The 12,558-nt window shown below is 39.3% G+C and overlaps 1 protein-coding gene across 5 annotated transcripts in view; it reads left to right on the top strand.

Moving 5' to 3' along the window:
* ST6GALNAC3 (ST6 N-acetylgalactosaminide alpha-2,6-sialyltransferase 3) overlaps positions 1-12,558 on the top strand; it is a 236,740-nt gene that overhangs the window by 157,444 nt on the left and 66,738 nt on the right. For all 5 annotated transcript variants that reach the window (XR_011099123.1, XM_068691194.1, XM_068691192.1 and 2 more), the window contains exon 3: positions 527-936. Coding sequence is in view for 4 of the 5 variants with exons in the window: in XM_068691192.1 (XP_068547293.1) it covers positions 527-936 (410 nt within the window). In the remaining variant the exon portion in view is untranslated. The remainder of the gene's footprint in view (positions 1-526; positions 937-12,558) is intronic.

Genomic DNA, 12,558 nt, shown 5'->3' on the forward strand with positions numbered 1-12,558 from the left:
TCTTTCCAGCTGCAGGATTTCCATCCTACAGATTGTTTGTTAGAGTTGTGGTTCGCACTTGACTTCTGTCACAAATTTGGGAACTATTCATTCAGACACATAGCCAGAGTCAGTGTATAGTTAAATTCGCAGCATTACTTTTTCTGTACATTTTTCCTGTTGCTGACAACTTGTTAAGAGAGGAAAAGACCTTGATCTAAGTATTGTTCTCTGCTCCTGCTCTCTTTCATTGTATTCTAGGGGAAAAAGTAACATTTAGAGAGAAAAATAAATTATTATTTTTCTAGTTGACTTTGCAAGGTGGAGAACAAAGGAGAAGATTACAGCTGCCACTTATTTCACTAAAAAGGATTACATTTGGAACTTTGAGGCAGCAGGGTTTTCCACCAGCTCTAGCACAAGGAGATTGATAAAGAAGTATCATTATCAATTTGTTGGACTGTGCTCATCTTTCTGTTAACTGAATTTTCAGTCTCCATGCTTTACAGAGAAGGACTTCCATATATTTTTGTTTTCTTTCTTCCAGCCTCTACAACTAGATTGTGATCTCTGTGCCATTGTTTCAAACTCAGGACAGATGGCTGGCCAGAAGGTGGGAGCTGAGATAGACAAGTCCTCGTGCATATGGAGGATGAACAATGCTCCCACAAAGGGCTACGAGGAGGATGTTGGGAAGAGGACAACCGTAAGAGTGGTCTCTCACACGAGCGTGCCTCTCCTACTCAAGAATCCCGAGTACTTTTTCAAAGAAACCAACAGTACTGTTTATGTGATTTGGGGACCTTTTCGAAACATGAGGAAGGATGGAAATGGCATTGTGTACAACATGCTGAAGAAAACTGTTGACAGCTACCCAACTGCCAAAATCTATGTGACAACAGAGAAGCGCATGAGTTACTGTGATGCGGTGTTCAAGAAGGAGACAGGAAAAGACCGGTAAGTCCTACTTGTGAAGAGCAATTATAATATTTGACAAAAGATGCATGAGAGAAGGCCATGCTGGATGCCAGCTACTAAATGAGTCCCAAGATATGTTTTTAATGGATTGTTATATGGTTTTGACTGTTATAAGCACTTGATGAGGCAGCAGCTAGGCCCCATTTACCCCACCTACACTACCTTCTGTTCTTTCCATTTCTGTTGGCTTGAGTCCCAAAAATATTGGATGTCTTCCTGAAATGTTTTCAAAGCTGTGTGTTGTTTTCAGCTCAATTTACTATTGATTAAATTGACATTTTATTTGAAGAGGATAATCCTACACAAACAACATTTCCAAGTGCACAACCTCAGGATAACTCTGGATATTGTATTTTCATCTCTGTTGATATTCACTGTAGCTTCACTTCAAAGACAAACCTCAGGGTTGTGTATTATTTGTATTTCTTGCTGAAAATGGATTATCAGTGATACTATAATAGATGTAGGCTTTTACCAGAATGATGCTGAAATTGTATTCACCCTGTGTGAGAATATGTGTTTATACTGCTCAAGTAAGGGCTATAAGGAGATGAAAGTGTGACGGCCAATGTTTTGGCTAACATTTTCAGAGCTGAATTTGTATCTGTGGAATTAAGACCACAAATTGCATGATTTTGTAGCTGACCTACAAAAAATCTGATGCTCCATGTTTTAGCATGGAAGGGGACCTCTTCCTCATAGTCTCTGGAGCTAGCTGGGAAGGAGTTTCCAGACCACTTTTGTGCCTCAATATTTGTCTTTTAATTTGCACATCATGAATTTGCAGTTGTGCAGGACTGTAGCTATTCTGACCAAATTAACAATACAGATATTCTCAAATAGTTTAACTTAGTCTAAACTTTTGACTTAGCTGTTGCAGTAAAAGAGCTTGTTCTCTCAGACCTTCTTGATTCCCTTTGTTATGAAACTGTCCAAACTTGATTAGACTTGATTTTGCCTTTTTAAAAAAGCATTGAAATGTGGGGAAGAATTTCTCCCTCAGCTCTCACCACACGCACATGTGGCTGCTGTCATTCAGGAGTTGGTGGGGGCTCCTATACCCCATAAAGGTGTCAAGGTTGTCATGACTTCTTGGGTTTAGCTGAAAAAGCTTATGTATGAACAGAGGCTAATAGAGAAAACACACAAGATCCATTCTTCAAACCCCTCTTTAATAATCCAAGCCATCCAGTTTACCTGTTAATTAAGCTAAATATGATCGTGGATACATTATTGCATAAACATAAATTTGTTTATATTTATGACTCTTCCATATTAATAGTCTGTCAGGTGGCAGTGACTTTACAGTACTTCATTACAATCTTATTTTGAGACGAGCCCAGTGTAATGGGTACCTACTATAGCCTATCAAAAATCTCATCATCCAATGTCAAAGTATCCTCAGCTCCAGCCTAATGCATTCCTCTTCAACAAATTAACACATCACAAGGTTTTATTATTACCCAATTAACACGATACAAATGCTTCTTTCCATGTCAAAGACAGATTGAACTTCTCTCCTCCCAGTGCTTATGAACAAAGTTCTTGAGTAGCCTGATGTCAGTGCCCCGATTTCTTTCTGAAACTAGAAGTTTCACATTGTGGACAGGGGCAAACTGTACATAGACTGCCTCATGATCCACATCACATTGTGTATGTGAGTGCTTCCCTTTAACACTGTGAAAAAAACACACTTCTCACAGTGGTGATCAGATAATATCCTTGTATCTACTGTTACTTTCATTTTTAGCCCTACTTTTCCACATCAAATGCTAAGTGGCATCATTTATGCACTTGTAAGCCCAAAACAAGAGGAACAACCAATGTGTCACCAGCCAACATCTTCTGTACCACTAGAAAACATCCTGCATTTCCCTGCTAATGAAGGGACCTCTGGTTGGAAGCTGTTTCATTTTCTGCAACATCTTCAATTCACAGGGCCCTTCCGCTATTTCTGGGGAGGGTCATGATGCTCTTAGAGGTATACGCCAGTTGTGGAAGCAATAAAGGCACAGCACAGGAGATTTGGGGGTGATGAAAATAGTTTCACACATTGTGCCAGACTATTATGATACTGAGACAGAATCAAGTTCCTCAGCCAAATATTCCTTCTGTTCCTCAGAGAAACATCAACTCTAGCTCGCAGTATTAGTTTGAACAGAGGTCTGCTTCAACATGTTCCCAGCAAAAATTCTGGAAGGAAACCAAGTTCAACTCATATTCTAAAATGTACCGAGTGGATTGTAATCACGTCTATTTTAGTTTAATCCTAAAATACTGTCCTTATGTACAGTGTATGCTACTAAGGCATAGTAAAATTACGACAGATTTCTAGTCTGTCAAGCCTTTAATGAGTTTTCTATTTCTACTCTTTGGTGTACTATCTTTTCAGGTAATTAGTGGGACTTACAAGTAGTTTCAGTAGTGCTCAAGTTTTAAAGGATATTTTCAGAAGCAGCTAACAGGTGTGTGCTGCAGTCACTTCTCTACTGAAAAAAAAACTCTGGTCCTGCACTCCTGCTGACACGGGAGCTTTATCTCTGACTTCCGTGAGTGCAGGTTCAAACCCCACAGCTTTGCTATTGACAGGTAATTTATTACAGGTTCATGGAAGAAGCAAGAATTGTCCCTAAAGAAGTTCCAGCAGACAAGTTGATTTAACTCAGAATGAAGCATTTTTTATATTCTACAACAGTACAGAATATACTGAGATACGGGTTATCCGTGCTGGTGAATTAACCTTGCACGCAGTGTTATGAATCTGGGGGACATATGTTCTTTCTGAGAGTCTTCATTAGTAAAGCAATGAGTTCAAGGCGGTGAATGCTTATCCACTTTGAATAATTGTTGTACATAAATAATATTCATTACCAGACATTGACAATTTTTCATTAATGCATTTTACTTGGTGCTTCCCTAGAGGGAGCATAAACCTGGCAGCTTCTCCCAGTATTTCACTGATGTTTGGGTATATGACATGTATTGAGTCAAGTGAAAGAATGTAAGGAAACATGAGGCAATCACTCAATGTGGCATCTTTGTATATATCCAGGTAGGTGGTTCTAAAGACATCTTTAACTTTGCCATGTGTTAGAAATATAATGCAAGATGATATAACAACATTTAATTGGTAATAACAGAGAAAACTGTAGTCTTCATTAAAGCAGCAGAGCTAATTCTGGTCTGATAAAGTGCACTGAACAGCCCTAAATAGGTTTTAATTAGCTGGCACCAAAGCTGCACCACCCTTAGGGAGGGTAAAATTAATGAAAACTAGCAGCAAATAGATCAGTGCTACTGGATGCTATTGCCTTAGGTGAAGGTGATGAGGAAGAAGGGAGTGTCTTTTAAGGATCATTTAGAAAACAGTCTGCGTTAAAAGTCACTTTCAAAAGGCAATGATAAAATAAATTTGTGCTAATATTGGTGAGACGCTGTAATGTCATCCAGATTCCAGATTCCATTTGTGTTTATTCTACAAACATATCAGGCTCACCTCTCAGCACAGTGCATCCGAGCAGTGCCTCTGATGGCAGGGCTCCACGTCCCCTCTCAGGCCGGTGGTGTGATTGGGCCGCTGCTCTGCCGCTGCCTGTGGAGGACGGTGAGCCTCAGCAGACAGCCACTAACGCGTGTGCTGACACCGCTCCCTGCACAGTTTCACCTGGCATCTGTGGTAACATTTCTTATAAATAACTACCTGCAAAGAGCCTGATAAGCTTTGCCCAGGAGATGTATTCTGATCCTCAAAAAATCCCATTAAGAGACCTGAGGTAATGTGCTGAAAGCCAGCCAGTTGGCTAGACAATTGCCATGTGCTCTTACCTCTAACAACACCCATCCCACTCCCAAACAATTCAGTTCAATACAACATTTTATTGAGATTATTATCTATACAAGCATGTCTACAGGAGATAGGTCCAGTGAGCCATGTTCGCAATCAGATTGCTCTTTCTGAAGGCTTTTTGTTAATATCTTGGACAGTTCTGAGGAAATGAAATTGCTGCTGTGCTTCTCCTCCAGAAGCTCTCGGTTCCCGCTGTGCCACTTGGTGCTACATGTTGGGTTGTGAGAAAGCTGGTTTATCATCTGAGGCGGAAAGATGGATCATCCTGATCACTGACTTCTACATAAAGATTCAAAATTTGGAGGTGTGCTCAACCTGCTATTTTACGCAGTTCTGCACACTAATTATTTATTACTTTGGTGATATATGAGATCTATATTATATCTCTGTCATTTAGAGCTAACAAATTATATTCATCTGAAATTCAAATTGACACTGTTAGACAACTGCAGTCATCACAGCTTCACCTCAGTTAATATGTGGTTTTTGATGTGTCTGACTAATCTATGCCAAACTGTAGTCTAGTAAAAATGTCACTGAAATGAATAAATGAAATTACATTCTCTGAGCCTCAGGTAGCTGCAACTTCTATACTTTGGTGATGTTCTCTGTGAATTGAGATAGCAAAGCTGTCAGTGGCCAGATCACCGGAGTTTTATGCTGTATTTCTGGATATTGGCTTGAATAAAATAATACAGTAATGCTATTTTAATTTTTGCACTTGCTTACATAGACATACTACTTTCCATATCAGGGCCATTCAGAGAAAATATAAAATCTTAGCCAGTGTTAAATAACATTTGCAGAAAGCAGTTTTTCATTGGGAAGTTGGGAACAGTAACACTGAACTTGGATCAAAGTTAGATCTTGAGACTTGGGCAGTGCTTCTCATCCATGCTTTATATTAACACGCTTTGTCTAAAACTCTGGAAGATGAGGGAAAGTTCATTTTGCTTTGAAAGGAAAATGAACAGAGCTATGGAACATTAGCTTGTTTAAACATTTTAAGGACAAAATGTAGTTTATATTTTTTTGTAGTCTTTGTCATGATGATGTAGCCTCTGCTGTTATACTGATAAAATCAGAGAAAGTTCTCCATTGCCTGAGAGCATCAGAGCAAACCCTCAAACTTGTGTTTTATATAGTGACCATTTTTCAAGTGCTTGACTGTAGATCTTTCTCAAACCAGTGCTTGGCACTTCCACTCTCTCTTTTTATAAAGTAATCCCTTCAAAAAACGTTAATGGATTTGTCCATCTTAATTCAAAGAGGGCTTAAATAGTTTCATTGTCAGCTAAGACTGCTTTATTACCTGAAAAAACAAGGGTCTACAGCATGAAACCTTAATGAAATAAATAGATTTTTCATTATAAAACACTTAAAATCTCAAACTCTATTGCTATTTGTGGTCAATCATTGGACTTGTAACAACTGTTTTGGGGTTTACACTCACTGCATTCACTCTTCTATTCCCTGGTAAAACACCAGTTGTTCCGGAGTGTCCTAGATTTATTCCCTGCAGCCCATTAGTATCTGCATTTATGTTTCTTTGTAAAGATTTTCCTAATTAAGATGAACATTCTTCTCTATTAGGCAGATAGAACTCAATAGAAGTCTGTTTTGTATTAACATGTCAGTAAATGCTGTACGAAGCACTGACACTTTTGCTAAGAAACACAGCTCCCACTACATTATAGTAACTATGTAGTAGAATGAAGTTTTATTTAAAAAATTATCAGTATTAGTTATTATTTTGTGGAAATATGTGGCTGCATTTGTGTGGGTTTAGAGACCTGTTGATTCTGTGGTGATTGCTGACTTTAGCCATGGAGTTATTTATTTTCACCTAAATCATGTAAGTGAAAAAATACCTAACCAGAATCAACTTTGCCTTCACGTGTTTCTGCATATTCTTTGAATTAATCCAACATTTCATTCTTTTCATTTATTGCATCTTCTTTAGATGCTACCAAATCTGCTCCTGATAAGCCGGATGTTAAATCTTTGTACAGAGCTTGATTCTGTCCTAATTACATGCACACCTTCTCCATCTTGTCCTTTAAATGTTCTACAGCTTTTATGGCCATGATTGCATTGTTTTATCTCTCGTGAGCAACACTGTGATTGCGCATATAGATGAGATTCTTCCTGGACTTTTCTCACATCCCATGAACGTTTACATTTGAAGGGTAAGACAAGGCAATGACACATGCTAGCAATCCTGGTAGCACTGTGGGCCCTAGTGGTTCTTGTTTTACTTTTGGTGCTGAAGGTATTTTATGGTTGTAAAGGCAGAAGATTTGGAGGAAAAAAGTAGAGGCACAGATTTTCACTGAAGAGGCTTCACTGGATCATTTTCCATCGCAGCATTTTTGTTTTTTCTGAGCACAGTGTTTAAACTAGACCTTGATTTTTCTAAAAGAGTTTAAAATTTTAAAAGAACAAAACAATTCTAAAAAAAATCAAGAATTTAATCTATTTTTTTAACTCAACCTTGCTGCCAGTTGAAATAATTGTCTTTAAAACAGGGTGAGTTCCGCTGAAGTCTATGCTTATCACTGCTTGTCATATAGCAATGCTTTTCTAAGATATATTAAATAGATGAGGAAATAATGCGATGCTGCTATTCCTTTAGTGTGATATGTGTTGGTTACTGATAACTCTGGGTTTTCTAATGGAAGTTCCCTAAGGTACACTGGGTCATATTTGCAGTGTTTAGCAATATAAAAGATACTGCAATCAAACCGCATGCGATGCACTGGGAGATTTTGTGTTACAGAGTTGCTGCTCAAGTGAGGATAGCAACTTTCAGAGGCAGGCAATAAAACACTACGGTAATTTGTTGCTTCAGATAGAGAAGGGTTTCTGTATGTCCATCCACCTGCTAGCTAATAAAGTTTACAAGAGCAGAATTTCATAAGAAAGGGTCTATGAGAATAAAAGTGACCCAATACTAACTTCAAATCTCTCAGTGAATGTGATATAGGAAATATTGTGTTCTTAAACTTTGAACAGGTAGGCAACACAACCGAAGAGAAACTGGTTAAAAGTGGAAACAGTTTAGCCAGAACTACTACTGGGATATTTTGCCTTAAAAATATAGAAGGATTAGGAAACAAACACTGCACTGAAAACTTAATCTGTAAGAACTCACGTCTCAGATGTGAGATCTTATACACATAGGTGGGAGGAAAACTGTGAAAATTGTGAAACGTTGTCTCATTAAGTTCATTTGGAAGTTGTGTAAACTAGCTCATGCAGAGCTTCAATATGTATTTTTACCCATACGTAAACAAAGCAGATGTTCTGCAATGTTTGTTTATGTGTCAGTGATCATGGATCCCATAGACAAAATCAGTCTGCGATTTGGAACTCTACAAATCCGTACATATGCACGTGGCTTTATAGTGCACATCTTCGAGGGTGACTCGGGATTTACAGCCATGCTTCTGGGGGAGCTTGCTGTGCTGGTGGGTTATGCAGCAACCTGCGTTATGAAAACAATCGCTGGTACACCCCATACAGGTCCTGTAATGCTTGGGTTCTCTGAGCCTTTAATGGTAAGGCAGCTGTGCATTTAAAGAATAACATGCACAAGAGCAGCATGTACAATTTTACTCAGTTTGGAAAAACATAGCTACAACTTGGGGATTTATTATGAATCTTGAGGAGTGCCCTCAAAGAGTTTGTCTGATGTCTTGAATGCTAATCAGCATGTAACGCAGTTCGGGTGTGAAAGGGAATACTTTCTGATTCAGGCATCGAAGATTCAGCCATTCTACTTGCAGCATTTTGTTAGCAGCCCTGGCTTATTGCAGCAGTCAGAGCAGGGGGCACTGCATGCCTGGCACCGCTCCTCTCCCAGCCTGAGCTGCCCTGCCCAGGGCGCAATAAACACGCAACTACAGTAGCAGAAAATGTTTCTAATTGCCCATATTTGTTCTTTGCAAGTTTGCTGTTCTTACACGAGCCCGATCTTTGAAGACTTCCATTTCTTCTTTTTTTTTTCTTTTTAAAAGTCAGTCAGCCCAGCTAGCACATCTCTGCTCTGTTCGTGCTGCTACAGCAGAGAAACCTGAGCAGCGCAATGCAATCTCTGCGTCGACTCATTAAAACTTCCAAAGCCCAGCATCTGCTGCAAAACTTTAAAACTCGCTGCAGATTATGTCATTTGTGTAGAATAAGACACAGAGAATGGAAAGGAAGCAACAGCAGATGAAATCCTAAGAAACGAACAGTGTGCTTTTATCTTAACAATAAAAACAAAGTGTCAGAAATAAGCGCTCTGAGTTCAGTTGTCTCTCCATATGTTGCTTCTGAGCTTTCCTTGAAGTACATTCATTAGAGACACTGGTGCTCCTGTCACTGAAGAACATCCCAAACATTTTCCATGATAGCATTTCCTCATATATTGCAGATATCACTTAAGCCTCAAAATGTCTCTGTTAGGCAATGAATATTTATCCCCTTTGTACAACTTGATTTCCCTGAGAAAAGGACACTGGGGGAAAGCAGGCACTATTGCTATGTGGAAATTCATGCCTATGGGGATCTTTGTATTTTGTATATTTACTGTGATGGCTTTCCTGTCTCCTACACTGCTAATTGTGGGTTGGGATGGTCTGGAACCACACAAGAGAACCAGTTTCTGCTGCTGTGTAACCTGTTTTCAGCCAAACAGGGTAATGTTCTGGCACTTCCTTCCACGTGAAATTAGCAGTAGTCTCTTGACATTTTACAGTCAATCAAAATATTAAGGAAAGAAAATAATCTGAAGAGTATTTGTGAAGTGTGTTCCTCTAAAAGAAGAATTTAGCTTCAATTTGTTCAAGTATAAGCTTTCCTATCCTGTGTCCATATCTCTCAGCATCATCTCCACATCTTCCTCCAAAGCACTGACAAATGTGACTAGCATTCATCATACGTGGCTTTTTGTTTCATCAAGGGAGAATTGTGGCTTTATTGGAGCTCAGAGATTTTTTTTTGCTCTCCGTGTGGGCTGCTACAGTTTTATATTAGTGATGACACTGATGAAATATGGTTTGTATTTGGAGTAGAAGAAAGCAGTGGTCCTTAACTCCTCCGGGCTTATTTGATGGTCTTAAATTGCCTTTACCTGTTCTTCCAAGAATGCACACTGTTCAAGGGAGCTGGATTTCAGCCCCACTGTACGGATCCTGCAGGCAATATTAGCTGCAGTGGCACCCCAGAGCATTCTCACTCCTGGAGGTATTTTGGGTCTCACTCATGGAGTGCCTTGCAGATACGGAACTTCATCTAGCTTTGTATAGGATATCCTCAGGTGTTATGTACTGCCTCGACCTGCCTAAGCATCAGTGGCTTCCTGCCAAGCTATACTGCTTTGCCTAGTTAGGAGAAAGGCGATGAATGAATGAATGAATAACTACGGGCAGTTCGTTGTTTACCAGTGGGAAACAGAATTTTAGGCAATATTTCTGGATAGGGTGTGGGATGGTACCTGGGGATGATATGGCTAAGATAAGCTTATTCCAGTTTCACTTTAAACTTTTAATTCTGGATCACTTAAGGGTTTCCTTCAGTTTTTGAAATAATAACCTCCACTTTTGTAAGTATTTGACCGGTTTAAAGGTAGCATTAGCAAGAGCAGTTCTGCATGTTTAATTTAAAGTTTTCCTTTTGTCTGTGTACCAGGGCTAAGACTGGCATATGATATAAATATTTTCTTCATTATTGCTTTACATTTTTCCCAAGGCTCTCATATTGATTTCAAACCCATGGTCATCATTATACTGAAATGGTGGCATTAATACTCTGGTCTCTGTGGGTGGATTGTAATAGAAAGTTTCAAAATAATAGCCTACTAATGTGAAAGGTGGAAATATGTGTGGTATCGTATTGCTCATAATGTAACCATTAAAGTAACAATTATGTGATAATGAAAAGAGTCATTATGCTTTAGTTTATCTTTACATAATGTTAATAGCTAATGAAAACAGGGAAGATTATATCTAATTATGTTTAAAAATACTTTTGCATTTCCTGTAAAGAGAATATTTTGCATGGATTTATGGATTTGGATGTTTCAGTAAAGTTTGTGTCCACTCTGTCTGCACTTGGAAATATGACTATTTTTAAACCAATAGTTAACAAGTTCTTTTTTATCTAGTGGAAGACGATCTTCACAGAGGTTGAGATTTTGAATGTTTTTGAAATTTACTTACCGGAGGTAGTTACATGCAACGTGGCTACATTGAACAGAAATAAAAAATCATTTTAGGTCATTTGGGTTCGACATGTTACAAAAATGAAGGTAGCCTGACATTGGGTCAGGCAGTAGAATACCTTCTCTCTTTAGGTGAATGAGAAATGTTAACTGGGTGCGTTATCATCTATGGTAATTTTGTTTTAATGTTGGCTTGGTCACTTCAGCAAGTTCTTTTTCTGTTATCTACAGAGACAGAACATGCAAGAACGAACAGAAAAACAATGCTTTGACATGAATAGAGAAGCTTCTTATTTTGGATGTTGGGATGTTGAGATTAAATTTAGAGGTGCTTAGCTTAGGAGCGCATGGCTAGAGCTCCCAAATGATCTTAGGGGCAGGAGCGTTGATTAGAATTAAGACATTTTAGTGTTTGCACACCCAGAGCTGACTACACTGATTTTTCAAGATGCAGTGAGGTTGCTCCTCCATTTTTCAATACTTTCAATATTTTCTAAGCATAATGACATGGTTGAACATTACCTTTAAATGCCAAACTCATGGAGATGGGAATTACATTATCTAATCCATTTCATTGCAAAGCATAATTAAGAGATATGAGTAAAATAGTTATGAATTAGGCATTGAAATATAATTACATTGATTTTTTCTAGGTATTATTCCTCATGACATCAATAGAAAATGTCTTTGGTCTAACAGTGTGATATTTAATTAGTTTGTTAATTGCCTACATTTCAGCAACAAATGGTTTGATTTCTCTATTTATTCAATGAATGAATGAATTAATGCTTGGCCTTCTGCTGTTCCTCCACTGCCCAGTGTCCCTGTCCCCTGTATACTCAGCAAATGCTTTAAACCTGACTGGGAAGTAAAGGGGACAGAAGAGGAGTGAGGAGAACCACAGAAGCAGCTGGCAGCCTCACCACTGCCAGGAGGTCACAGCAGCCTGGCCTTCCTGCCAAAGGCTCAGAGGAGCCTTTCAGTTGAGATGAAGGGGCTGTGGGCTTCCATCTCTTCCCCATGTTCCCTGTGACTCTCACCCATGAGCCATGGGAAGGCCAAGGCAACTCAGGGCCGATGGGGTAGGAGTGGTGCAGCAGAGGGCGAGGACAGAGGCCACCTGAGTTATCTGGTGAGTCCACATAGAGGATCACACCCTTGAAGGTGCTGCTTCCAACAGCCTTGTGTCTTTGCAGAAGCAATGTTTAATTTTCTGTTCTGGTAAGCTAAGTGGTGGATTGAACTTGTGAGCCGCAGTGTACCTGCTTGGGTGGTGGTGCTCAGCGCCTGGCTGCTGGCTGAGTCTTTGGGTGCTAGGAGAGCTCAGTACATACTCAGACACATATCATCCATGAGGCCTGATCCCAAGCAGTTTCTGAGGTGTTTCAGCTTCTGTGGCTCCTTCTCTTTTTGCCCATCTTGGACTCTTCCATTTGGATTAGCTGACTCAGATCATGGGCTGTCATGCTGTCACTGTACTTCGATCCAAACTCCTCCTTGTTCATATTTCTCTTTAATAGGATACTTGTTTCCATTCAGCATATTTCTT

The sequence above is a fragment of the Anas acuta genome, chromosome 8, assembly GCF_963932015.1.
Source record: "Anas acuta chromosome 8, bAnaAcu1.1, whole genome shotgun sequence".
In the NCBI taxonomy this organism is placed as follows: Eukaryota; Metazoa; Chordata; class Aves; order Anseriformes; family Anatidae; genus Anas; species Anas acuta.